This window comes from Rhea pennata, chromosome 2 (assembly GCF_028389875.1).
Source record: "Rhea pennata isolate bPtePen1 chromosome 2, bPtePen1.pri, whole genome shotgun sequence".
NCBI classification, from domain to species: domain Eukaryota; kingdom Metazoa; phylum Chordata; class Aves; order Rheiformes; family Rheidae; genus Rhea; species Rhea pennata.
In genome coordinates, this window is record NC_084664.1 from 1,130,646 (window position 1) to 1,158,244 (window position 27,599).

Below are 27,599 nucleotides of genomic sequence, written 5' to 3' on the forward strand. Positions count from 1 at the left end.
GCTGCTGCTTGCTGAGGCCACAGCAAGTAGGTGTGGAGCCACCATGCGCCGCTGGCTTGCGTTGCTACCTAGGCCACGAGGAGAGGACCTGAGCTAGTCTGAGCGGCGAGTGCAGCCCACGCGGTGGATAAGACTTTGGGTCAGGTTGGGAGCGGAGCCGCTGCGGGCCTGGGCGAGCCGCCCCGTGCTGTGCTCCTCCCCTGGCGCCAGGGCACGGCGGGCGCCCCTTCCGGCGGCAGGACGGGTCTTTCCCAGCAGCTCAGGCTGGCGGTGGGGGGCCGAGGGGCTGCCCGTCCGCTACTGACCGTGCGCGTTGTGCCCTCGCAGGCGGAGGGGAGCGAGGAGCCGGCGCAGCTGCCGCCGGCCCCGCAGAGCGCCGAGGCGCCGGCGGCCCGGGCGGGCGCCGCTCCGTGGGAGAACGGCGTGGGGCCGGCAGCGCCCGTCGCGGCGAGCGGGGCCGACCCGCGGGACACGCAGGCCTTCGAGGCTCGGATCCAAGAGACAAGTAAGTGCCGGGGCCGGGCCCGCGGGCGCCGCGCCGGGGAGCGAGCGCCCCGTCGAAGCGCCGGCTGCAGGGCTTTGTGCCTCTCTCCTCTTTTTTTTTTAATTCAGAAAATTGCCTTTTATTTTCCAGGCATCTAACGATGACATTCTGGTGTCGTCTTCCGTCCCCCTCCTCCCCTGCCCTCTCCCCCCCGCCCCTCCTGCCCTTGTGTCGCTGCAGATTGAGTCTCCCGAGGCGCCGTTCCGTGCGAGGGCCGAGGCTCGGACGGACCACGGAGCGGACGCCGCCGTCTCCGACCCCCCCTCCTTCCCAAGCAGCGCTTCCCCCCGCGCCGCCCGGCGCCCGGCCCCGGCCGCCGCCGCGCTCCCCCGCGGCGAGCGGGGCCGGCGTCCCGCTCGGGGGCTCCCCTCCCGCTCCCGGCCGGCTCCCGCGGCGTTTCGGGGCTCGCGGCCGGCCCGGGGCCACCTGGGGAGCGGACGGGGGATAAGCTGTGATCCCCCCTCTCTCTTTTTTTTTTCTTTATCTTCTCCTCCTCGCCGCTTGAGTTTCTGCTGACCCTGTTTGACGGTGATATATATTCTACACGCACGTTAGGGCTCTTTTAACCGTTGGCTTTGACCTTTTCTCCCTTGTGGCGATGTGGTGATAACTTACCGTGCTGCAAACCCACGCGAGGATCCTCCCGCGCCCCCGTCCCTGGTCGTAGGAGAGTAGCCGCGTTAACCGCTGCCGCGCTGCTGGCTTCTCACTGACATATCCAGCAATCGTAACTCTTCTTTTGTCGTCGTTGTTGTTGTTTTGTTTTGTTTTGTTTTTTAATATTTTAAAATGATGGAGCAAATTCATGGGATTAAGCCATGTGTGATGTGAGAGGCGCAGGGATGTGTTGAAGGAAACCTGGCTGTAGCAGAGCAGAGGAAGCCGGTGGCGCCGGGAGGAGTGCGGGCAGCTCGGCGAGCCCGCGGCGCTTTATTTATTTGCCGGGGCCCGGCGGGTGCCTCGGCCGGGGCTCCAGGAAAAAGGCAGGAGGCCGCTGCGCGCGCTGGAGCCGCCGGCTGCCGCACGCCGGCGCTTTTCTCGAAGGCCGAGGTGTCGGGTGTCCGCGCCGGGCGGCGCGGCTCTGGCGCGGGAGGAGGTTTACCTGCCGTCCGGGCTCGGGGCTCCTCGTTTCGCGTTGCGAAGGACACTAAAGAAATGAAATGTAAATAAAAAAGAAAAGAAAAAAAAAAAGAAAAAAGCGTTCTTGGGTCGTCAAACTAATTTAAAGCAAAAAGCCGAGTAACGAAACACTGGGATCAAACGGACGTGTGCTAAGGCGGGGCGGCTCGAAGGAGGGGCAGGGGGAAGCCTGCAGCTTCTCCTGCTTGCGGGAATGTTTCTTTTGGGAAGCCGACAGAGACACGATAACCCGGAATCTGTATTTACACACAAAGATTCTTATTGCACTTGTATTTTTTATATTAAAGTTTGCATGATTTCTAATAAAATGCATTAAAATGTACTAGTTTGCATCCAAGTCGTCTGCTAGTTTCATAAGTGCTTTTTTTTTTTTTTTTTTTTTCCTCCGAATACAAATTTGAATAAGCAATGCAGATTTGCACCTGAAAGGGGCGGTCATATATACCCCCAAATCCTCCCGCTTCTTCCCTTCCTCCTCCTCTTCCTCCTGCTCCCTGGCCTTCCCTGCCACTCCCGGGATATATCACTGCCCCTTGGCCACCGCTTGCGCTTGTTGCTGAATTTGAAGCACCAGCTCGAGCTTCTCCGGTTGCTGATGGGGTTGGTTGGTTTTTTTCTTTTCTTTTTTTTTTTTCCTTCCCCCCACTCAAGCACTTGAATTGAGGGGAAGTTTGGATGAGCAGGAACCGGAGAGCAGGTTCCTCCCCAGGGAAGGTCCCAGACTTTGCTTCGGGAAACAGAAAGGGACGGTGCCGCAGTGGCTCTGGTGTCGCTCTCGGGTGACCAAAGAGACAGTGGGAGCCGAGCTGTCGCCTTCTCCCTGCGTTTCTGCCTGGGAGCCGAAACGCCTGGAGAAGGGCAGTTCCCCGCGCACCTCCTGGGGCCGCGGCGGGAGGGAGAGCGGCAACGTTGCACTTCAGCTTCTGCGAGTGCAAAAAAAAAAAAAAAAAAAAAAAAAAAAGAGATCGAAAGCAAGAAAAGAAAAAGAAAAAAAAAAAAGCAAGCGACCTCCTGCAGGCAGCTTTGCAGAGGGGCCGGAGCGCCACCGGCCCCTGGCTTTGCCCAGCTGCCGCAGTTTGGCTCGGGGCGAAGCATCCTTGCTTCTGTGCCACGTTCTCTAACACTTGTTGTGCCTGTGTTTAGCTGACGTGAACTAAATCCAGATGCACTAGTTTGCTGTGGTTTTTCTAGGACAGTCTCAGTTTTAATAAGGATTTTTTTTTCCTTTTTTTTTTTTTTTTTTTTTGATTGTGTTTTAAGGAAGCAGCTGTATATATATATTGCTAGCCTGGGAAGTGATTGATGCGTGGCGAAAATGGCTTTAGTTTCCGATGCGGAGCAGTAGGAGCGAGCCGGCAATGGCCGAGACCTCACTTGGCCGGCACGGCCGGGCGCTGCCAGGGCCGCGGGAGCGGCGCGAGGCTGCCGGAGCCCTGCGGCTCCTCGCGGAGCGGTGGCAAATATGAGACTTCGGGGCTTTTTTTTTTTTTTTTTTTTTTTTTTTTTTAACTGTACAGCGGAGCACGGCAGCGCAGCGGGGCCACAGGAGCGGGCGGCTCGGCTGGCCCTCGCACCTCGGGGACCCTCCGCGGACTGAATGTAGTTTCCCCACGCGGGTGCGCGAGCGGGGCCCTCGCGCAGTCGCGGCCTGGTGTGTTTCTTTTTTTTCTCTCTTTTTTTTTCTTTTTTTTTCTTTTTCCCCTGGCAGATTTTCTAGTTTCCCTGGGCGGGGGCAGCAGCACAGCTTGGGCTGCCACCTCCCCGCCTGCCTCAGCCCCCCTGCCAGCGGAGGGGGCGGCTGCCCCTGCCCGCCGTGGGGCCGGCGCGAGGCGCGTGTGACGCGGTCGCGCCGGGTGACGTCCTGTTATCGCCGCGCTCGTGTCGGAGGATTGAGGCGCAGAGGCCCCGGCCCCTCTGGGTGCGGAGCCGGCCCGCGCGGGACCCCCCGGGGCCCCAGAGCGGCACCATCGCAGTCTGGGTTTTGCCTCTGCCTTTCTGTTTCACCTGCCTCTTCGGGGCTGTAGGACTGTCCCCCTTAGCTCAAAAAAAGAAAAAGAAAAAAAAAATCCCTGATGTGATGTTGTGATTCTTCCTCCTGTAAAGGGTTGAAATAAATAAAGCTTCTAGATGTTCCTCCTCCGCCTGGGCGTGAGTTTGTGGGGAGCTTGGGGCTGGGGGGGTGGTTTGGCAAGCAGAGGGGGCTGTTGGACACCCGGCCACGGGCTGCATCGATGAAGATGGGGGGGGGGGGGGGGGAACCAACTGTGGCCAGTTCCCTGGGGGCTCATGGTGGTGCTGGGCCTGCAGCCGGCGGGTGCTGGGGCCTGAGGTGGCTCCCGGCCCTGCCTCTGCCCCCCCCTTGGGTCAGCTGAGCCCAGGTGGGGTTTTAAACACCTCCCTCCCCCCAAAGCAGCCCCGAGCCGGCCCCGACCTCCGCAAAGGCCGAAGCAGCATCTTGCGCCCGTTGGGGAGCCCCCCGGACGCACGGGGGCAGCTGCTCCCTTGGCCGCTGCCGGCAACGCGGCTCAGGCCGCGCTCGGCACTGCACAGCCAAGTCCTCGCCCCCCCCTCTGGCAGCAGGGCCGTGGGGCAGGAGGCAGCCCCGGGGCACCTCCCTGCCCTCCCCTTGCTCCCCGCCTCACTCAGCCCTGCTTCTCCCAGCCCCAGGAAAAGCAATAAAACAAGCTTCAGCCTTTGCTCAAATAAAAAAAAAAAAAAAAAAAAGAGGAAGGGGGAAAAAGAAAAAAAGAGGCCAGAGGCGGTTACTACTCTATCCCTTTTTATTGTCTTTAATCTATGTTGTAAAAAGATCCAGTATCACATAACAGCCACTGAAGTATCCCAATATCACACTAGTTCTGAACCATTTAGACAATAGCTTAGTCTTTTTTTTTTCCTTTTTTTTTTTTTTTTTAACCTGCTGGAAAGGGGGAGGGGGGAAAAAAAATCAGAACAAAACCAAAACCCATACTGCCCCTTATACAGGCCAAAAGAAACAAACACTGGTCAAATAATAGTGACAACCTCAAGCAAGCGAAATGAAGATGAGAAGTTTTGAGTGACCACAGGCTGCAGGACGCCGCCGGGCGCCGTCTCTGCCGCCCTGAGTGCGGCCGCGGGGCGCCCGGCCCCGCCACTGGCCCCGCGCTCCCGCGTCCCTCCCTGCCACGGCGCCGCAGCCCGCGGCACCTAAATTAAACTGTCGTGGAGCTCGACCAGGAGAGCGACGCTGCAGCGGCCGCCGCGGGGCAGGAGCCCGCGCTGGGGCAGCTCCGCTGCGCGCGGGCGCCCGCGGCCTCGCTCGGCCCCTCCGCGGGCCGGCCGCGAGCTGCCCCGCTGCTGCCGTCGCCCTCGCCCTGCTTTCACATACAAAGAGCGTACGAAACGGTGAATAAAAACAACCGCGCGCCCGTCCCGCGCCCGCCTTCGGCCCCGCTGCTGGCGAAAGCGGCCGCGGCGGCAGCTCCCGCGGGCGCCCAGCTCCGCGCAGCGCCTGCGCCCCGAGGGGCAGCTCCGCGCCGCTGCGCCGCCTGCGCCCCAAGCGCTGGGGCCTCTCCCGGCCGCCGCGGCCCCGGCTCCCGCGCGCTTTGCCAACAGTACCGAAGCCTCACAACAGCCCTGTGAGGTAGGTCGCTGTCTTAATTTGACAGGGGATCCAAGGCCAAGCTGGGATTGAACTCCCGCTCTCTCCTTGAGCGCTGTGCCTGTCCCACTCCTCCTTCCACAGAAATATGGTCCCTGTTCATAGAAAACAAAGGATTTGGTGCCTATGCTCCTGGCCTCCTGCAGGAGAAAGCACTCACAGGCAGACTGGCATCTACAATCGCGTCCTGTGTTGCACAAGTTACAGGGATCCGGCCTCCTTGACGTAGGGAGAACAAGAAATAATAATAAAAAAAATAACAACGCAAGAGGACAAAAGTACAGGCAGATTAGGAAGGACAAGTCACATCTCATACTCGTAACGCCACGACTGCGCTCGCGCTGGGGGCGGCAGGGCCCTGCTGGGAGGCTCAGAGATCCCGCGTGGAGCAGTGTGTCCGGCGCCGCCGACGGTCCCACGGCGCCCGGTGCAGGGAGAATTAAAGACGACAAAAATCAGCGCCCAGCCCCGGAGTGGCCGGATCCCCGCTCTGCCTGGCCCTGGCCTCCGGAGCAGGCACAGCCACAAGCCGAGACTTCCATCCTCCTCTTGAGCGGAGAGCGGCTCTCCTGCCAGAGCTGCTCCGGCCCAGCCCTGTGGGGATGGGGCAGAGGACGGCAAGCGGCAGCTGTGTCCTTGCTTTCCAGTTCAGGGAGTGACGGTTCGAGCAGAGGAAGCAGCGTCCACGAAGCTCGCGGCAGGGTAAAATCGGCACTTTCAGTCCATTCCAGGCGGTGCTGCGCTGGTTCTTCCTATGCGGTGACCATGCACGGAGCCAACAGCAGGAGATTCAGACAACATTAATCTTCTAGGATGGAGAGAGATGACTTCACAAGGGATAAATAGAACTTTATTTAAATAAACATTTGTGAACATCTTTATACAAAATACAAGTCCCCACACAATCCTCCAGCTCTGCTTAAGCACCAAAGCTGCCAGGAGGGCCTTTGAGCAGATCCACCAGGATGTCGAGCAGCTGGCTGTGCTGGTGGTGCAGGTCCCCAGGGATGGCTGCCATCTCGTAGCACAGGCACGTCTCCACCATCTTGGAGAGCGACACGCGGAAATCACGCAGGAGGCGGATGGTGTAGGAGTCTCCCTCCAGCACCAGGAGATCACTGTCTGTCAGGGACACTGTTGCTCGCCAGCCATCATCTTAGTGGGAAGAAGAGAGCAGATGAGAAGCAGGAAGACTGCTGACCTGTTCCAGCCTCTGCTGTCCACTCAACTCTCTCCAGCACCATTTCAAGGAGCGATGTAGGTCCACCTCACACTCATTTTAGCTCAGATTCTGGATGCTCAGCTGGGTCAGAGAAGTCCCCACGAGGGCCAGCTAAGCGCTCTGACCCATCACATTGCGGTCCTCCCACTGTTTCCCCACATGAGACAACTCTGCACAGCCTGTCTGAGCTCTAGGGCTACAGCCTGACTGCAGCTTTGCCAAAACCCAAGACCTAAAGCAACATGTCCCTGGGAAGAGGAGCTCACTCCTCCACACACACCAGTTTCCTCCCCAGCCACAGCTGAATACTAGCCCAGTTCCTCATTCCCCAAGTACGAGTCTCCAGGCACAAGTCTGCTTGCTCAGTCTGCCTTTGGCTTGGTTGCCTTATCTCATTTGGAGATCTAAGGCCAAGAGCAGCTCACAAATCATTCCTTCTGTGGCCCCATTACAGCAGCACCCGGTTCAAAGCAAGAGGCTTGGAAAGCAGTTGGCCAAGGAGCAAGAGGCAAAACTATCTGAACTGATCAGAGGTAGCCAACGCGGAGCCCCTTGGACTGATGCGCTTCTGCAGGAACAGGGCACCCAGGGCACCAGCAGCTCCTCAGTGATGGGAGGGCACTGAGGGGAGAAGCCCGCAGCAGCGCAAAGGGAGATGGAGGCAGACACGTTAACCCTGCAGGTGCTGTAAACACTCACCTCGGACATGGATATCCGTGTCAGTCATGAGCAGTACAGCCAGCGGGTGGACCTGGGAGGAGTCCCGTACAAACACCCCACCGTTGGACTTCACCGCCATGAAGTACGTTAGCCAGCGGCTGTACAGTTTGGATGCTTCCCTGCACAGGGGAACAGGTTCATCAACCACAGGCAGAGAACTGTCATACTTAGGTACCAGCACGACTGTGAAAGGCAGCACCAAGGGTGCTGGTTCACCACCCTCCCACATTCACAGCCACACACAGATCACTCACCTGTTGATGGTTGACTTGTGGAGCAGAACGGTGCCAGCCTTTGTCCGATACGCATAGCTGTTGGGTTTGAACTTCCCCTGACGGGTCACTTTGCCTTGTCTCACCTGAAACAAGGACATCTCAGCAAATCCCCACGTATCTGGTAGGCACAGCCCACAAGCAGCCAGCCAAGGTTTCCCTGCAGCTGTGCCTCTCGACCACGTACGTGTGAGGGGGAAAAAATGCCCTTGTACTTCCAACAGCACCACTGGGTTAGCAGCATACGTATGTGGGGAATGACTCGAGCTGGCAGTCAAATGCCATGCAAGGGGCAGCAAACAGGAGGAGAGATGTGACCTCAATAGCCACAGACCAAGTGACGTGAGCCCAAGCACAGATGCGCGCAGGCAAGGACAGCGCAGGAGCAGCAGGCGGAAGAGCATACCGCAAGAGGAGCATGAGACTCCTGTCACAGGCCCCTTTTCACTACACACTTCCTTGCACTACCTGCAGTGACAGCAAGCCCAGGACAGTAGCTGTAGCGTGGGATGCCAGTACCTGGATGAGGTTGGGGTAGAGCCCAGCCATAAGGACTCCTTTGACCAGTTCTTCCTCTTCACTGTACTGGTTACACACAGATGAGGGCATGGTACAGTCAGATGGGGATGACACCAGGAAGGCTTCATAGAGGTTCTCAGAGAACTGCTTGACAAGGCCTGTGGGGAACAGACAGTCCCAGAGAGAGAGAGAGATTTGTACTTTACTTTATTTTACTGAAAATGAAGTGATCTTGGCAGGGAGGCACCAGCTCTGGCCTCAGAGGCCCTAGGACAAGTGACCTTTGCTGCCTGGGGCTGCCCTGGGAGCCAGAGCTACCTCTGCATTCTCTAGCTCCGACGCACCACCTCTATCCCATTACCTTACTGCACTTTTCCCAGGTGCTTCAGCCTTTTTGGGGGACAGAAGGGAGAAGCAAGCCTATGAGACTCACCATTGATGAACCGAAGGCTGGGGCCATAGAGATAATAGTCCTGCAGGTAGTTATCTCTGGCACGACTGTCTCTGCGTCTCAGCACTTCCTCCCAGCCTGCCACAGCTCTGACAAATGCCAGGTGATCACTCCCACTCTCTCGGCTCAGAACAGCCTTGGCCTAGGAGACAGAGACATGTAAGACAAATTAAAGTCCCTTCCCTACCCCCTTTCTACCTTCCTTCAGGAGAGGCTCTTCACCTTGTCCACCTCCGCACGGTTTTGCAGGCTGCTGCTGAAGGGGTCCCGAGTGAGGCAGGAAACGATGACGAGCAGAGGATGGAGGCAGCGGTAGATGGATGCCAAGACGATGGCTTTTGCCAGCCGAGGGTCCGTAGAGATCTGGGCAAGGCGTTTGCCTAGAGTGGTGAGGGCTTCTCGCTGGTCCAGCACTCCTGCAAAAGAGTCGCCCGCACAGGCGCATCCATCAGCTCTGAGCAGGGCCAAACGGGTGGTGGCCAGTGGCCTCAGGCAGCTGCCAGGAGAACTCTCCTGCTGGCTTGGAAGATCCGGCATCAGAAGAGGCACGCAGCACAGGTGCCTGCAATAACCACCCAGAACCATGCAGGGCTAACTGACCTGAGGCCTCTCTGAAAAGGCTGTAACAGCCAGACGACAGTCACCAAGACCCCAGCTATGAACTCCAAGTCACAGCTTTCCTTCCCTGCCTATCTTTAAAATGCAAAGTGCAGAGTTTTCCCCACTCCCTGAGCACAGTAGTGTGGCAAATAAAAAGGCACCACAACATGGGCAGTTGCAAAGTCCCTGTCAGCTGCCATCCCTATCTGTAGGCGGGGAAGCAGCCCTGCCCAGTCCGTCCCATACGATCCTGTGTCAACTCCTGCTTCCCATGTTAGGACAGCAAACACATTCCCCTCACTCTTGCCCCCAGGACAAAGCATTAGCTCACCAATCTCCTGCAGCAAGATCACTGCTTCATCCACAGCTTTAATGTCAGGGCTGTCCAGAGCTTTGGAGAGAAATTCAACTGCCTGCAACACACAGTGGAAAAAATAAGACGTTTCCCAAACAGGTGGGAGGGAGAGCCCTCAGGAGCCCACTACCCTGCACCAGGGCTACAGACTGCAACATCATTTCTTCCTTTATTTGGCTACAGGTATATGAACTCAGTCCACTCTATTCTTGCACAGAATCTTTTAGACATAGTCCGTGACCCTGGTGATCTGTACGCTTCCTGGGCTTAACTTCCCTCGATAACACTGCGGTTTACAAAAGCAAGAGCTAGAGTCATCAACATCTTGGATTTTTCCTAACTAAATCTGTGGTTAGATCACATCTGTGGAACTGGCAGCAGGCAGGCTGCATCCTGCTGCTTCAGTCCACTGCAGCCTTGTAAGCTTCTGCTTACCGTTTTCTCTGGCATGTGGATCTTGGCCTGAACCACCAGGTTCTCCAGTGGAGTGCGTAGGATCTCTGGGACCTGGTAAGTTGGCATCTTGTCCAGGCGGCTGCGAGGGAAGAGGTGATAGGCAAATCCCGACTGACAGCGGCCAGCACGCCCTCGCCTCTGTACGACATTTGACTTGGACACCCACACTGTTTCCAGGCAGGACACCTAGGAAAAGGAGTGTTAGATGTGAAAGCTCTCACAGCTGTCTAGCCTGCTTAAACTGGAGCTTTACATCCGGTCCAGGGACCCTGGAAACTTCTTGTGACCAACGAACCATCCTACTGAAGGATTAGCAAAACCCTTCCCGTTCTCCTGAATCCTGCAGTGCCAGTCTCTAGCAACAGCAGCACGAAGGCCTAAATGCAGGAGTGAGTCCCTGATGCCATCTGCTGGACACCTGCCTTGTCTCGAGTCACAGTGCTCACCAGGGCCCTGAGCACACAGTCCTGCTCCAAGCTGCCTGCCAGATGTGGTCCTGACCTCCCCCATGCTAATACTGCCTCCTGCCTTCTGCTACCGACAGGCGCTGTGGTCTCTGCTGTGAACTGCACGGGGAAATAAAACTGGGTTAAAACTGGGAACATATAAAAAGGGAGTTTTTAAAGTAGATCTTTCCTGAAGTGTGAATCACCACCGGGCCATGTAAAAAGATGTTCTAGAGGGGAAGGGAAACAGTAGCAGTAAATAGCCAGGATCTCTTCTAAGAGCAACAGTGGCACAGCTGCCTCGAGTTGCCAAGAAAGCACACTCAGGAAAGCCCTCCTAGGGCCCAGCAACACTAGAAACATGGCCTGGGAGCACCGCCCTCAGCTAATGAGCACTCCAAGCCCTGGTCTCTGCCTAGAAAACTAAGACATTGGGGCCAAAATGGCTTCAAACAACAGCAGTACCTAGTAAGGCAGAGCTGTCCTGCGGGACTCAACATGCTTTGGTTAGAAAGAGGCTTATGATGAGGACTGTAAAAAAAGGCAGAAAGCAAATGAAAAAGCTACAAAAGTTAGCACACAGAGAAGTTGGAAGTAACAAGATTTGCCTCAAGTTCCTTGGAAGACATCAGACTTCTGCCTGTGCAGCAAAAGCTGATAAGGAATCTGGCAGGGAACTGGCTAAACACAAACACTTCTCAAATAATCAGTCAGGAGCTCAGTCCACCAACGGGGACAAGGTCCTAGCACCTCAGGAGTCAAACAGGAAATGGCTCTGAATACACCATCCCATTAATGACTTCTCAAATGTTGCTCTAAAAATAACTCTCAGCTCCAGCATGTCCTAAATGCACTTAGCACAGGCAAGAAGGCATCGGTACCTTGGTCTTTAGATCATAGCGTTCCTCTTTGTGTGTGCCACTGTCCACCACATGGACAATGTCATTGATAGTGATGGAGGTCTCAGCGATGTTGGTGGCCAGGACAATCTTTCTGACACCAGGTGGAGGCCGCTGGAAGATGTTTTGTTGGTCCATCATGGGGATGTTGGAGTGCACTAGCAGATAAGGATAAAGTCAGTCCTGCCCTGCTGAGCTCCTTCACAACAACAGTACAGGACAGAGATACTCAGCTCCCCCGTACCATCCCTCCCATCTTTAGAAATGGAGGGCAGGGGTAGAGGTACCACTTGTAATACTGATTACTAGTGGTTACCTGACTCCTGCCTGACAGATCCCATGAAAAACTTCCACACATCACATAGAAAGGCCTCTTTCCAGTTGCTCTGACCTATGGCTCAATACTAGCAGGAGCTCTGACTTTCTCCTGCCCCACAGAGGCAAATGACACCACCAGAATATCCCTGGGCTCCAAGCAGAAATCCCACTCCCTTCCACAGTCCAGTTCTGCAGCTCCTCCTCTTCAAAAGGCCTGTGGGGCAGGGGAATTGGGCATCCCCATTGTCATTCGGTCTCTCTTGGTCAAGAATGGTTACTAACCAATGGGCCTAACCCTTTTATACCCCATATTTTCTGTATAACAGATCAGTGATGCAGGAGAAATTCCTGCTGGTAATGGTGATGTCCCTGTACACCAGCAAGGGAGCACAAGAACAAACATACAGTTTTCTGGAGAGAGCACCAGCATTTATTTGCAGCTGAGCTGTTCAAAGCTGTGCTCCTGGCTAGCCCTATTTGACATAAGGTAGGGAAGTCTGCTAATAAAAAAATAATAAATAAAAATTCACAAGCCTTGGAAAGTAATACTGGCCTTTTGTTTTAAATTTCCTCTTCAGATACAAAAAATTAAATTCACTAATCTAAGCTGAGCTATGAAGTACATCTCTATCCCACAACTGTACACCTCCTTCAAACAAAACAAATCTTTTCTATGTAGGTTCAGCACACAGCTACAGCAATGCACAATTTAGCAACTTCCTCCTCGCCTAATTTTGAATTGCTAGAGGCAGACAGAAAGTCAGGGGGTTTTTTGGTTACATACATTTTAGGATGGTCTCTACTATGAGTTGTGTTTTACATGCACAATTATGTGCATGTAAATATGCAACAAGCAGATACATCAGAACATACAAACTAGCTCTGCAACTGAGTGCAATAGCTGAAGGAGTCCATCAAGTCATTTGACCCAACCATTCTCCTGAATTCTGTGGAGAAAAGGGCTGGCACTGCCACCTCACCTGGTAAGACAAGGTACCGGCTGTTCTGAGAACCAAGCATCTCCAGCAGGCGCTGCTGCACCCCTTTGATTTCCTGCCAACCAGGAAGAAAACAGAGGATCCCGCCTACAACAGATCAAGAGCAAGACAAGTGACCCAGAAATGCAGGCACTCTTCCCCAGCCACAGACACTGAAATTGCTTCTACTGCACAGAAGGAAAACTCCAGGGTACCTATTATTTCTCCAAGTCCACAGCAACCTTTAGCCTAAAAGGCTCAAAGAAAGGACTAGCAGATTCCGAGTCCCTGGTACCCCCTGCCAACTGACCACTAATGAAACCTGCATCATACTTCATACTTATTGTGAACAGATGGCCAGATACAGCCATTACGGGAACTCAGACCCAAGGAAATGTCTGGACAGATTTCATACCTGCTGTACTGTGTCCACTTCTGCAAGCTGGTTAAGGCAAGAGTTTTATGCCAGAAATAAACCAGGATTCCTGTACTTTGAGAGTGAATAACTTCTCTTGGCTTTGAAGCATTTAAAACTCTTAGAAGTCACATGAGAATCAATCCTTCATCACAAAAATATCATCTCCTAGGGAAAGATGTTTGTGGGTATAGGCCTCAAACAGAGAAAAATAACCAAAGGTTCTGCCTGTTGCGCAGCAGAAGGTTACAGGGTGCTGGTACACAGACAACATTTGCACTTCATCCCAAGAACAGCTGTAAATCAGAGACACTAAGACTTTGAGACACTTACCAGCCCAGAAACCAGCATGCAATCAGATGTTTCCAGACATCTGTCCAAACTCCAGAAAAAAACAAGTGTGTACAGCTGTTTTAAGCACTGTTCACCTCAGCCTCCAGCTGAGGCAGAAGGACTCAGAAAATGTTGTCTTAGCCAAAGACTGAGAGCTAGGTCCTACCACACTGCTCAAGAGCACTCAGCTCAACAGGAACTCAAAGTGGCCTTGCAGAAGTCAACTGAACTCATATCTTCTCTACAAAGGTCTGGGTTCTGCAGCTATCTCTTTTTTCTCAGCAAAAGGAAAAAGGGAGGGGGCAATGCAGCACCTACCTGGTTCTCCATGAGCGTCAATCTGGAGTACAAGGTCAGTGATCAGATCAAGGTCAAGGACACACTCATCATCAGATTGCTAGATAACACAGGAAGACACATGCAGATAAATGAGAGGCAATCTAGCAGACAGCAGAAAGGGACACAGCTTCCCAAAGCATTTTCTGGAGAGATCAAATGCCTACTTGGACTAACTCCCCATTGCAGGAGCCATGAACCTAAGAGGCCTGGTTCTAGCTCCATCTGCAACCTGCTCTGGTCACAACTGCTGTCAGCTTCCTCTGTTGAGCAGTGAGAATACGGTCCCTTTCCTGTTCTCCAGACTTAGAAGCTACCTGAGGTTTGTGCACCTCTACTGAACAGCCTCTAACAAGTAACAAGAAGTTAAAATGAAACTTTTGGGGACAAAATCATGCTCTATGTGCCTAGGACTTCAAATCCACTCAGCACAGAACAGCAGCTTTTGTATCTCTCAGTCAGAACATACACATCAGGCCAGCAGAAAAAAAAGAGTAGAAAAAAAAACTTGGCACAACATAAACGGGAAGATTGTCCTTAAGGCAAATGGATACCGTCAGTGAGTCTGCAGAAAATATAGAACTGGGAAGAGAGGCTGAAACACCAGATGGGTACGCTGCCATTCAGAGGCACCTTGACAGCTGCAGAGATGAGCCAATGGGTATCTCATGAAGTTCAAAGGTAAGTGCAACGTCCTGCACTTGGGGAGGAATAACCCCATGCACCAGCAGTACACCCATGAGGCCAAGAAGGCCAATGGTATCCATGGCTGCGTTAGAAAGAGCGTTGTCAGCAGGTCAAGGGTGGTGATCCCTCCGCTCCATGCAGTGTTGGTGAGGCCACATCTGGAATGCCAGGTGCTGGGCTCCCCAGAATAAGACAGACATGGACCTGCTAGAGTCCAGTGAAGGACCACTAAGATGATTAAGAGACCGCAGCATCTGTCATATGAGGAGAAGCTGAGAGCGCTGACTGTTCAGCCTGGAGAAGAGAAAGCTCAGGGGAGATCTTATCAATGTGTATAAATATCTGATGGGGGGGGGTATAAAGAAGACTGAGCAAAACTCTTCTCAGTGGTGCCCAGTGACAGGACAAGAGGCAATGCAGAAAAATTAAAGATACAGGAAATTCTGTTTGAACATAAGATTTTTTTTTCCTCTGGGTGGTCAAATACTGGAGCAGGTTGCCTAGAGAGGCTGTGGAGTCCCCATCCTTGGGAAACATTTTAAACCTGACTGGACACAGTCCTGAGCAACCTGCTCTAACTGCACCTGCTTTGAGCAGGGAGGTTGGCCTGGACAACCTCTAGACATTCTTGCCAACCTCAAAAATTCTGTGACCTGTAACTGGAGGAAGATTACCCACAGCAAAGAGTAGAAGTTTGGGAGAGCACTTTGCAGAGGAACAGTTTGCGGCAGTAAGACTAGTTGCAAAAACCAGACACGAACAAGAGACATGCAAGTCTGCACATATATGTATATACACATGCATAGCAAGCCATTAGCTTACTCAAACGCAAACTTCATATTAAAGAGGAACAAAAGTAACTTAGACCCAAATCTGAAATCATCTTTATCCATAATTTAGTTAAAATACATGGGATTCTACTAAACCAATTTCAGCTGATCAGTTTGAATTGGAACTAAACCTAAGCACACAGAGCCCCAAAACTATAGGAAAGAGGGACCAATTCCAGTCCCAACCTCTCCCCTGATGAGGCACTCCCTCATCCAAAGGGGAACAGCTTAAACATCATGCTGCATACCTTGATCTCATAGTGCCGGTGTCGGTGTCGGCCCAGCTTGGCCAGAATCTCCTCCAGGTAGTACTCCTTCACTGGATACATGAAGCCTGGCACCTTGACCACAGGGCAATCCCCAAAGTAGTGCGAGAAGCGCTGGTTGTCTCCTGTCGCGCTCATCAAAACCAGGCGCAGGTCAGGGTTGAGCTTCTGGATGCCTTTCAGCAGGATGAGCAGGAAATCCGTGTTGACATCTCGCTCATGGACCTCATCAACTACAACGTGGCTGACACCCTCCAGGCTGGGATTCCCCTGCAGCTTCCGCAGCAGGATGCCCACCGTGCAGAAGAGCAGAGCGCCTCCCCTGGCAGGTGGCTTACTTTCCAGTCGCACCTGGTAGCCCACATTCTTCCTCATGTTGGTTCCCAATTCTTGTGCCACGCGCTGGGCGACCGAGATGGCGCTGATCCTCCTTGGCTGGGTGATCACTACATTGCAGCGAGCGCCACGACCCTCCAGGATATAGTGCTCCAGCAGGAGCTGAGGGATCCGTGTGGTTTTCCCACAGCCTGTGTCTCCTGCTATTACCACTACAGGGTTCTGCTCAATGGCTGATAGTATGGTGTCCTTGTGAGGATCCACTGGCAGTGGGTGACTCTCCTGCCACGAGGCTCCTCTCCTCTTCCAGAGGGCCAGGAGATTCTGACTAAGGCGCACTTCCTCGGCTTCCAACATAGGAATATACGTCTTCCCTGTGATTGCATCACTTATCGCACCAGACTCTTTGCTTAAGTTCATCATGTCATCAGCAATCCGAGGCCTGGATTCCCTGATGTCCACTGGATACTGAGAGAGACAGAGAAAGTTGGCAGGGACAAAAGGTTTAGGTAACAGTCCTCAGAAGGACAGAAAAAAACAAGTGCCTGAAAAGGACTCAGCCAAAATGGCTTTGCAGTGACCTCAAACCTTTGTCAAAGTCACCCTCAGATTTTAGGCAACTTAGCCTCTTAATCTTCCACTTGAAATGACCTTAATTCAGGACCTAATTTGGGCAGTTCTCTGCATTTTCCTCACTGCATCCCCTGAAGTTTGCAGTCTATTCTGTCAGAGATTTTAGAGCCCATACCTGAACTGACAGGTGCAAAACAATAACTTAAGCTTTCCAGGTCAGTGGCTACACCATATGGCAAGTGATGCAACAGTCTCTCAAAGACAACTTTTGGCAACTATCAAATAACACCACCACCCTTCTCTCTCTCAAGAAGTCAAGACATGCAACTTGCACAAAACATAAGTGTTCAGCTAAGCCAGAAATATTCCATCTTGGCACAAGAAAAAGAATTCCACATCCCACAGGAACTAAAAAAAGAACAATAGGTCAGGAATTGACTAAAACACAAATGAAAGTGTTAGCCCAGATGTTCACAGGATTAAAAGTTCTGCTACAAATCAGTTCTTTCAGATTCAGTCTTATTCAGAGTAAAAAACCAAGCCTTCCATGCACTGCGCAAGAGATTATTTCATCATTCACGTTTCATTATTCTCACTGATTTCAGTAAGCTACACATCTTGGTACCCTAGCTACGCTCAATCTCATCTCAGTAACTCTAACTCCTTCTTTCACAGCAAATGCTCCTAAGGAACCTTATCTTGGTGCTGCTTCCCATGCTCACTCATTCACCCCTGGCTTTCCCCACTCCAGAAAGAGAGATCTCCTGGGTGAAAGCACTGCCAGGTGGCCAAGGACTGTAAGGAGAGCTGCACCCAGCACTAACATACAATGGCTGCAAGAGGCACTCCCACAGGAAACCTGCAAGTACTGGCATCTGATCATTGTAAAACAATAAGGTGGAACTAGATTTTTATGAAAACAGTTCCTTCTGCAAGAGGCAGTAGTCATCAGCCTATCAAGCAGGCTGTAGGCAAGTCAAAACTACACTCCCCAATACCCCCAGGGGCCAAGCAACACAGACAAGCGTTCTGGACACAAACACTGAGGGCTCACGGCCCAGAAAGGGTCCCCTTTCCACAAGGGTCAGTAAAGATTGATCAATTTTGTGGGAAACTGCAGCCTTACATGATTCAGATAGTTCTCAATCTTGCGCAAGGTGGCTTCAGGGACTTTGATGTGGCAGGGTTTCCTCTGGTTCTCACCAAGCTCTCGAAGGGAAGTCATGTTGTACATAGCATGGCTGAGTGGGTTGTTGTTTTTGTCCACTAAGCCAAGGCTCTGCAAAGAAAAGAGGCAGGTGAGTATCAGACATTGGACTGCTGCAGATGAAGTGCTGATATACAGAAAATAGAGGCATAGAAAAGGACTGGAATTCTCGCACTTCCAGAGCCAAACTATACACAAGTCATGCTTTCCCACAGCACAGTTCAGATGGGCCAACTCCCTTCCCTGTTAATTCTCTTGCTTTAGTTCTGCTATGTTGTGACAATTCAGCAATAAACCCTATGCTGTTTTCTTGTACTTCTCTCTGCTGCCACAGTCTGCAGCAAAGCTAAAGCAGCAGTGTGGCTGGACCAGACCTCCCTACAGGAACAGGAAGATCACCTGTCTTATCAGGCAGCAGTGAGGTGGCCAAGAGATTACTTCCAGGGTGAGCCTTAAGCACACTTTGCTGAGGACACAAACAAGCACAGCAGTCTTTGAGGGGTCATCATGGCTTAGACACTAGAGGGATACAGTAACAGTTTGGACTGGATCCTGAGGTTCAGCAGTACAGGTCTGTTAAGCACGATGTCAAAGACCAGACAGGTTCAGGCATTAGCCCATTAGGGCTCAAACATGTTAAGTCTGCTGCAAGCAGCATTTATTCATAGACCAACAGGAAACGGGACACAGGAATCATGTACACTTACCTTAAGCTTCTGACATGCCAGTGCTGCTGCTTTGTTTTCTGCCTCCACCTTGCGACGGCCCTTGGCAGCAAAAGTCATTGGACAGGGCCAGCGAAGCGTGAGCTTGCAGATCTTGGTCTTGGTGCCTACTGTACGGAACTGCATGTATTCCTAAAAGGCATAAAAAACAACATTAGGTTTGTGGAGGGGAGTCTGCTTATGTAGGCAGATACTTTCAGATATGTCCCAATATTTCTAAGTAGAGTTTAAATTGGAACGCTCTGCACTAGAACAGGTTTACTGCACTAAATACCACTCCAAGCCCCAGCTCACAAGGCACAGGCTAAGCAGAAGTGAGAGGACACAGGCTGCTGTGCGAAGAACGTCACTGAGAACGTACGGGGTGGAGCAGTTAATGTTTGTTAAGCACATGAGGTCTGGAAAGGAGATGGGTGACACATACCAAGGAGGAGAATCACCGGATACTGGCAAGAATTGAGTTCTGGAAAGATTCTGTCAGCAGAGAAATTATACATTTGTCTGAGCAACACAAAAATGTGTTTCTAGTTTGTTGCAGACGTTAGGGGAAATACAAACTTAATCACCTTAAAAAATATACTCCTTCATTCACACAAAAGTTCCTCTATTGCTCTGCCCCAGGTAACAATATTTCTGGTGTTTGAGACTGCCTCAGTTCCCACACAGGAGTCTTTTTACTGCTCTTCAGGCTATTTTTTCTTGGTCTAGTTTTAACCTCCCTCTTCTCCCTGATTCTCAGCTGCCCAAAAGAGCAACCAGAGAGATTCCAGTTGGAGTCTGATCCTCATTCCCGGACGGCCCCTAGAGGAGCCAGTCAAAGAGCATCTTACCTTGACTGTGGAGGAAGAGGTTGCAATCTGAATCACTTGGGCCAGAAGGTTTTTGGGAAGCGGGAACTGTGTCAGAGCACGGATGGCAGTGTTGTCATCTGTCATTTCAATGGAACTCCCTCCCCTGCTAAATGGAAAGTAAGAACAGTTCATATATAAATACCCGTTCTGTCCATCTCCATGCTCAGATCTATCTCCCTTCAGTCTGCTGCCAGGGTCCAAAATGGGGCAATTAAAAGCACAGATTACTTAGGTCATCTGAAAATTCAAGCCTTATCTTGCTACTAAAACCTGTCAGTCACAGAATAATTACCCAGTCCAGTAAAGCCACCTACTAAAAAGCAATCCCACGTTTACACTAGCACAACAAACCAGAGAGCATCAACAGCTTTTACTGATTTTTCACAAGGCACAAAAAGCACCTCTAAATATATAATAGATCAGTAACGACTTGGTTATTATTCTTGCCTATTAAAAAAAAAAATCTTCTATTTGTGCCCATAAAAAATAAGTCAAGCAAGCCACTACAGTAATGGGAAGGGATAGACTTAATACGGCCCCTGAAACTGATTTAAAAAGGGACTGATAAATGCATGCGTGAGGCTTCCAGAGATGGAAATCCTTCCAGGCTCAGACAAATAAGGAAGGCAATAGACAAGTATGCTGCAGTCTATCCAAAGAGCAAGACTCCAGAGATGAAGCCTCTGCATTCCCTTGCGATGATAACCTGGTACAAGGGCAGGGTGCCCCACTATTGCTCACACAAGCACTGGCACAGCAGTCAGTGCTTGTCCCATCCACGGGGCAATGGTCCCATGTCAGAAGCTGCAGTTCAGCTCGGAGGAACTACAGGGATGCATCATCTGTGAAGAAGAATCCATCTTCATTACCACCCTGCATTAGTAGCTATCAGACCAGACTTACCTCGCATCTCTGCCCGGAGTTCGGGCATCTTGATGTGCCATAGGTAGATAATCAGAAACATCAATTGCTTCTTCTTCCAGCTCCCCTTCCTCCAGTTCCCCTTCCTCCAGCTCTCCTTCCTCCAGCTCTTCTCTCCTCATTGCTTTAGGCATCCTGCCTTGCTCCATGGGCTGGATGGAATCATCTGGCTCCATGCGTCGCCAGCAGGTCGACAAGTCCGCAAGAGAAGGTCCGGATTTGGAGCGCCACTTGCCCTCAGAGCACCACCTCTCATCAGGACAGCCAAGCTGGTCAGCCAGAAGCCGGTATTTTGCAGCATCAAACAGTTCATTTCTGGGCCCCAGCAAACCCCAGCCCTAAAATAGAGAAGGGCAGTGTTAGACAGCTGCAGAACAGAGACGGAACTAGGCATCTCTGCAGGAAAAACACACACCTGGTAAAGAAGAGAAATAGAGAAACCATTTTTTCATATCCCACAGACTAGGAGAGAAAGAAAATAAATCTGTTCACTAACTTCACTCAGCACATAGTTGTTTGGTACCATGTATCCTGTTACAAAGGAAAGACCAGGATCTACCGGTATTTTACAAAGTACGTTTTGAAGTTCTGAAACCTGCCTCAGAGCATGAAACGTCTCTTTTTGGAAAGCCTAAGTCTGAAAAACTATAATTTGGGATAACCTGAGATGCAAATTCTGTGAATGTTTCTTCTCTTTTTGTAAAGATAGTTGTTTGCATACGGAGTAACAAGAACTCCTAACCTAATAGTTCTTGAAACAGAAGAGTTCCTAATTACTGCTGGTCTACTACCTGCACTCAGGACTAAACACCTCCATGTAGCTTCGGACATAGCTAGAGTACAACACACGATGTCTCACCAAACCATTGCAAATAATTAAAACTTACATCCCGAAGCCTCTCAACAGTCCCATATTTGATAAGACTGTATTATTTTGTTTTGCAGGAGTGCTTAAGACAGCAGCAATTTGCTTTGCTAGCCACTACAGTCTAAGTGGCTCTATTTAGACAATCTCTGCCCCAGTTAGACACTACCATTTTTCTTGAATTGACGACCATTTACTTAAAGCAGCATCCACAGCTAGTTTGATAGCTAAGATTGCACAAGGCCTCCTATTATGAGGGCTTCTGTTGGTTACAGCTTCGTTCAGCAAGGCATCTGAGTTAAAATTTTTCAATGTTTAATCTCTACTTGCAGCTTTTTTGTTTTTCTATTTCTAAACAGAAAGTAGAGTTTAGCCATTTACTGAAAACTGGCAAAAGCATTTTTAAAATGTTGATAGGATTTTTTTTTTTGTTCTTCTAGACTCTCGAAGAAAGCAGAAAATAAGGCTTTCATTGCACACTGAATAGTGAGGATAAAACAAAAATATATTTTCAGTGAATGCTAACCGATATTTTCAGTGAATGCTAACTGAATGAGCACCATGCTTCAGATGAAATTAAGTCAATCTGTGGAACAAGCTTTGCTAATCTTGCAATTAAAGAAACTATCCTAAACACAGAGGTCAGCTGAAGAAACTGCTTACTTTAAGGCTGCATTGACTTCTGAAGGCTTAACAGCTACATTTTTAATGTAGCTTTTTTCATCTATAAACAGATCAAAAAAAATATCTTATTGCCAGAGCACCTGTGGCACTCTTTTTAGGCTCTTTACCAGGAAGTTATGACTGTTTGTACCTTACAGGTGAGAAAACAAAATTGCAAGAAGCAAACTCATTTGCTCAAGCTTATACAGCAAGTCAGCTGCAGAGCTGAGGACAGAACTGTATCTTATTCCCAATAGCTGCTATATAATACCGTCTCTTAAACAGCAGCCTTTATAATCTTGCTGTACTTGTTTGATACTGGTTGCACATATATATTGACCATTTCCAGTCATAAACAAGCGGCAGATTAGTGAAGTTTTAAAGCAGGCGCATTTAATTGCCACTCTTTGGTTTAATTGCAGGGGAAATGAGTGCAGAGCTAGAAGCTATTACACTTGCAAAGACATTCAGGGGAATGACAGAAAGGGCAAGTAAGTTAGTGAATAATGGCACCAAACACACTGGAGGAACGATCTACATCTCACCCCAGATGCTGAGACTAAGACAAAGGGATGGAGTGCCTCTTCAGCAAGTTTGCTGATGATACCAAGCTGGGAGGAGTGGCTGACACACCTGAGGGCTGTGCTGCCTTTCAGAGAGACCTGGACAGGCTGGAGAGCTGGGCAGAGAGGAACCTCCTGAGGTTCAACAGGGGCAAGTGCAGAGTCCTGCACCTAGGGAGAAATAACCCCAGGTACCAATACAAGCTGGGGGCTGACCTGCTGGAGAGCAGCTCTGCAGAGAAGGTCCTGGGAGTGCTGGTGGACGACAGGTTGACCATGCACCAGTAACGTGCCCCTGTGGCCAAGAAAGCCAATGGTCTCCTGGGCTGCATTGGGAAGAGTGTTGCCAGCAGGTGGAGGGAGGTGATCCTGCCCCTCTCCTCAGCCCTGGGGAGGCCTCATCTCGAGTCCTGTGTCCAGTTCTGGGCTCCCCAGAGCAAGAGAGACATGGAGGTACTGGAGAGAGTCCAGCGTAAGATGATCAGAGGACTGGAGCATCTACCCTATGAGGAACGGCCATGAAAACTGGGCCTGTTTAGTCCTGAGAAGACTGAGGGGGGATCTTATCAATGTCTATAAGTACCTAAAGAGAGGATGTCAAGAGGATGGGGACAAACTCTTTTCAATAGTCCCAAGCGACAGGACAAGAGGCAACAGGCACAAACTGAATCAAAGAAAGTTAAAGTTTTGCGTGAATATGAGGAGGAATTTCTTTACTATGAGAGTGACAGAGCACTGGAACAGGTCGCCCCGTTGTGGAGAGGTTGTGGAGTCTCCTTCTCTGGATATATTCAAAGCCTGGATGCAATCCTGTGCAATGCGCTCTAGATGATCCTGCTTGAGCAGGAAGGCTGGACTAGATGATCTCCAGAGGTCCCTTCCAACCTTACCCATTCTGTGATTCTGCGATTTCTTGCCTGGCTGGGGAAGTAAGTGGGCCTTAATGTCAAACTGATTTAGACAGCTGAAGACTTCACTCTTTATGCCTAATTATCAGATACACCAACTGAGAAAGTGAACAGGTAAAAAGCAGCATAAACAAAGTCATACCACCACAAAGAATAGGCCTGCACACGCGAAGGCTTGTTTCTTCAAGCCAGGGAAGAAGAGCAGAAGCTCACCTTGAAGAGCTGACATGCAGCAGCTGCTGCCTGCCTTTCAGCATCAATCTTCTTGGTCCCATAGCCTTCCACTTCCACATTCTTCGGCCACTTTATATGCAGAGTGACTTTCTGAAAAGCAAAGATAACCAGTAAGCTGAGACAATACACAACCTACTGTCTTCTCTACCAGGAGCATGGTCACTTCAAACATCTGAGTTCCAGGAAAAGAAAAGAGTATGAATAAAAATCCCAAACATTGCTCATTCAGTGGCTTTGTGATGAGGCTTTACAAAAGGCTCCATTTCAGTAACACAGAAAAAAAGGCCTGAAAAAAGGGATATGAGGTGCCCAGTCACATAGAAGCTGCATGGCAGAGCCAGGCCCAGAAAGCAGGCTGACTTTCAGCACAGTGCCACGTACTCTGGGCCAGAGCTTCCCTGACTGCAGGGTGTCACCTCAGAGAAATCAACTACCAAGAGCTCATTACAAAACAATTTAGTTTCAGAGTAACCGTTCCCATGTGCGCTGCACCCTACCAGACCATGCCTGAGTAGCAACATGCACTCTCCAACATGTTTACAGTTGCAATGGCAAGCAAATCTCTCTAAATGCTCCCTTACTGTAGTTCCAATTTGGAGCATACTGCACCACAATCACACAGGCAGGCACTGTACTCATCTGGCACAAGAGTCCCCAGCCTTCAGTTTGCACTGAGCTGCACAATGCAAGCTATTAACAGAACTAACATAACTATTAACAGTTCCATCAGAGCTCCTCTTACACCAGTTCAGTTGGCTCAAAGCAGCTGAAAACCTGCAGAAGCACAGAGCTGTGAAAGCTGAAACCTACCTCCTTTTAAAAAAAATCCTCCAAATCAAGAACTTGTTCTACTCCTGTCCCTGCAGATGCTGTTACTGAGTTTCTATAAGGCTCAAAGCAGGGAAATGCCTAAGGAATTCTCTCCTGTTTCTGCAGCAAAGATGAAAGATGGCATTTAGGTCTGCTGGGAAAACCCCACCTATAACGCTAGAGAAAAGGCTGACTTTCCAACTGCCTACATCTGGCTGGCTGGCTGCCATTTGCATCTCATCTTACCATAGGAAATTGCTACGTATTTTGCCTAGGGGCCCTGCACGAAAAAGGACAAACCTGCTGAGAAGAAAAGATGTCTCGCGGAGGCCGCCAAATTACTTGGTGCTCACAAAAAAGCCTCATCTCCTTCCCAACGAGGGTTTCTCCAGTCTGTGTCACCTGCCCTTTCATCCCCATACAATTCTTTTCCCTATTCCCCCCCCAACTCTCCTTTTCTCCAAGAGTGCCTCTATTTTTTATCTTATTTATTTATTTTTAAGAAATCTGAAGCTACTCTCAATGTTAATCTACATAAGTGCTAGCAAGAATTTCAGGAAACTGCACTACTGCTTGAGAAAAGCAAGGAAAACAAAAAAGGCAAATAATTAAGGAACTTTAAAGCAACCACTACTAACGTATTGCCTAAAACCCAGAGATGTGTAAAAGGATGTGGTAACAAGAACTGTCTGGGAACTTTTAGACAGAATGTTATTGGAAAATGTTAATCCATCAGAACTGAAGCTTTTCCTGGAATGTATGTTACAGTTAACCTTCAGCTGGAAAGGGTTTTCTGCTCTAGAATGGAACGTCTGGGGCTGGAGAGGTGGTGCGATAAAAGGAGGCAAGCCACTGAACGCAGAGCAGCCAGCAGTCAAGACACTCTGCTCAATTCGTAGCACAGATTTAGATCAAGGCCTCTGACATCCTACTAAATGCTCAAACAACTTGGCAAACTGGCTGCCTGGAGAAGAAAAAAAAAACAAAACAAAAAAGGTCTGTATTTCATTCTGCGTTGAAGTAGCATTAGAAGCCTCCCCCCGTTCCCTTCCCCACCCCTTTCTTGTTTTCTGATTTTTTTTGTTTCCTCAGGTACTTCTAGCATTTGTTCTTTTAGAATCTAGGCCTAAGGTCTAAAAAAATTGCACTTAAATTTTTAATATTTTAAGGTAATGAGGTACATAGACCAACACACTTGAGAGCAGACTGTGTGTTCTTCTGCTGAGAGAAACCACTCACAGCAAGCTACTTAGAAGGATGATTTTTTTTCCTCCCCTCTACAAACAAAAGGAAAGGGACAGAACCTAAAATGACATACTTATTAGTGCGTAAAATAAAGAGAAAATCAGAGAAAGGGGAAAATCTTCTGTTTAAAGGATTATCACACAATATGAATTTGGAATTATAACTCTGCTGCAGTTTTCTATATCAAAAGTTACATTCAGGTTTGGCAGTATTCTTGACTCATTTTCTACTCTGTGTAGAATATACCCACCCAGCACCCAGTTACAATATAATTACCTTTTTTCTTGGCCCATTTGTATGAATGTATACCAGTTTGTCCCTTGCATGAGAGATACCCAGGGCTCGTCCAATCACACTGTTGAGCAAGTTTTTTGGCTGTGGAAATTCCTTTAACAAGTCTCTGGAATCTGAAAAAACAACAGAAGAACTAAATGCCTTATAATTCTTGTGCAGTCCTGTTCAAAGGCATGTTATAACACCTGCTTCATTGCAGCTCTGTGAGCAGTAATATCGCTAAGTTACAGATAGAAAAGCAAGCAGAAGTATTAAGTGGTTCACCCAAAATGTCTCCAGGCATCAGCAAAATAGTATAGAGGAGCGTAAAATCTCCCAAGCTCCAAAAGCAAGACGACATTGCATTTCCAAAACGGCCAACAATACTGTATCTCCCATGCTTTTCCCGAAATACAGACCTTATTTGTTTCTACCTCTTTCAAAAGTCTGCATATGTTCCAGTCAGACTGCTTGAGTTCTGGAGTTCCTGGTTCCATGATTCAGTGACTCTAACAAATAGCAGCTTGAAAAGGCTTTTTTTTTAAACACAGTATCAACAGAAAAAACTTGCAGACTAAAAATATCCGATTGAATCTGACTACAGACTCAGCACAGAATTCAAAGTCCAGATTAATGCATGGAGATAGTGCTGCTTTCTAACTACGGAGATGGAAGTGGTTGCTTGTCATCCCTTGATATCAAAAAGCCAAATGAGCAATAACCATTGTGAACAGATTTTAGTACTTTCATCCCCCCCCCCCAACCAAGCATATCACCTCAGGGTCAAACCAACGGTCCTGAGAACAGAGAAGCTTCAAACAACATACAAGCTCCACATTAGATCCAGATATTGGGGATAAAGTTAAATAGCACCTTGGCATTTCCTACTTCATCTCTAGTCCCTTCTCTCTGAATTTTTTGTGATGGCTTGCAGAAAAGGACGAAATATGGGTTTGTATCAAATTGTTTAGAGAACTCCTTGGAAATAAGTCTGCCAATGCAGTCTTCAGAGATAAACCAGCCCAAGTATGAAGTGAAGAAGCAGTGCCTGAGGAAGCAGATACTGACAGCAGGAAGGTTCCCCTGTCCTGACAGATGAGAAATGCTGTTCAGGCTATGGCACATGCAGGAAGGGGATATTACCGATCAGCTGAAAGTGCTCCAAAATAAATAAATGAATTGCATTGTCCCCAGACAGAGTAATGCCATCCCATCTCTTGTTCAAACCTCCTCCCCAGTGCCAACCCCAGAAGTTTTACCAGGCAAGGAAGCTGCTCTAACTCACTCTCATATACATAATCTTCTTATCTGGCATAACAGGAGAGAGCTCTTACTTTAAGCAGCAGCCCAAGTGAGATCAGATTCAATTTAATGTGGTAACAATTATGGACAGTCACACTACACAGCTGAGCAGATCTAACAGCTCACCATTGCAGAAAGTGGCAGGTGCCACCACCTCCAGGCTCTAACACCATCACTGCTTCAGCTCTGGCACAGACCTGATCATACAGAGAGACGATTTACCACCCTAATCTGAGACACCTAACTCAGAAAAACAGAGCACAGTGCTTTTTTCTTGGGCTATGGAGGTAAATCAGCTCACTGCACAGTCATGCGGGTACCCAACACCAATGCAAGGGAATAGACAAGAGGAGTGGGATCAGCTATTCTGGCAGCAGCAAGCTCAGCTAAACCAGTTCAAGTGATCCTGCATTCAGCTAAGATCACAAACAAATCTTTCCCAGATGGTCAGAACTTCATTTATCACCTTCTTGCAAACCATCAATGGGTTTTGCAACTTCTGCTTAGAAGGCTTCTGACTCTCCAGTAGTGTTTGGGGGGAAGTTTCAGTAACTAGTAACAGGTAAGCAACGCATGATGATCTACGCTGCTAGAATCTGGATATCAAATTGAGCTACCAAAGCCGAGGAGGAGAAATGACCCATTTCAACACTTGAGTATCACCAATATCACCAATGTTTTGCTGAAAAACTCT

General features: G+C 49.8%; 2 protein-coding genes across 15 annotated transcripts in view; one reads left to right on the forward strand and one right to left on the reverse strand.

The window, feature by feature from the left end:
- Positions 1-3,817, forward strand: part of MAP4 (microtubule associated protein 4) — a 142,685-nt gene extending 138,868 nt beyond the window's left edge. For 11 of the 12 annotated variants that reach the window (XM_062568638.1, XM_062568637.1, XM_062568645.1 and 8 more), the window contains 2 exons: positions 328-505; positions 635-718. In XM_062568638.1, coding sequence (XP_062424622.1) covers positions 328-505; positions 635-642 — 186 coding nt within the window. In that variant the 3' untranslated portion in view covers positions 643-718. The other variant, XM_062568641.1, reaches the window with a different exon arrangement.
- A 633-nt stretch (positions 3,818-4,450) lies between these two features.
- Positions 4,451-27,599, reverse strand: part of DHX30 (DExH-box helicase 30) — a 35,694-nt gene continuing 12,545 nt past the window's right edge. For 2 of the 3 annotated variants that reach the window (XM_062568652.1, XM_062568651.1), the window contains 18 exons: positions 25,607-25,737; positions 23,255-23,365; positions 20,025-20,380; positions 19,101-19,227; positions 18,253-18,402; positions 17,465-17,617; positions 15,412-16,233; positions 13,629-13,707; positions 12,566-12,670; positions 11,250-11,425; positions 9,902-10,108; positions 9,443-9,524; positions 8,734-8,927; positions 8,494-8,653; positions 8,061-8,218; positions 7,524-7,627; positions 7,249-7,388; positions 4,451-6,482 (listed from right to left, as the gene is read on the reverse strand). In XM_062568652.1, coding sequence (XP_062424636.1) covers positions 6,247-6,482; positions 7,249-7,388; positions 7,524-7,627; positions 8,061-8,218; positions 8,494-8,653; positions 8,734-8,927; positions 9,443-9,524; positions 9,902-10,108; positions 11,250-11,425; positions 12,566-12,670; positions 13,629-13,707; positions 15,412-16,233; positions 17,465-17,617; positions 18,253-18,402; positions 19,101-19,227; positions 20,025-20,380; positions 23,255-23,365; positions 25,607-25,737 — 3,491 coding nt within the window. In that variant the 3' untranslated portion in view covers positions 4,451-6,246. The remainder of the gene's footprint in view (positions 6,483-7,248; positions 7,389-7,523; positions 7,628-8,060; positions 8,219-8,493; positions 8,654-8,733; positions 8,928-9,442; positions 9,525-9,901; positions 10,109-11,249; positions 11,426-12,565; positions 12,671-13,628; positions 13,708-15,411; positions 16,234-17,464; positions 17,618-18,252; positions 18,403-19,100; positions 19,228-20,024; positions 20,381-23,254; positions 23,366-25,606; positions 25,738-27,599) is intronic. The other variant, XM_062568653.1, reaches the window with a different exon arrangement.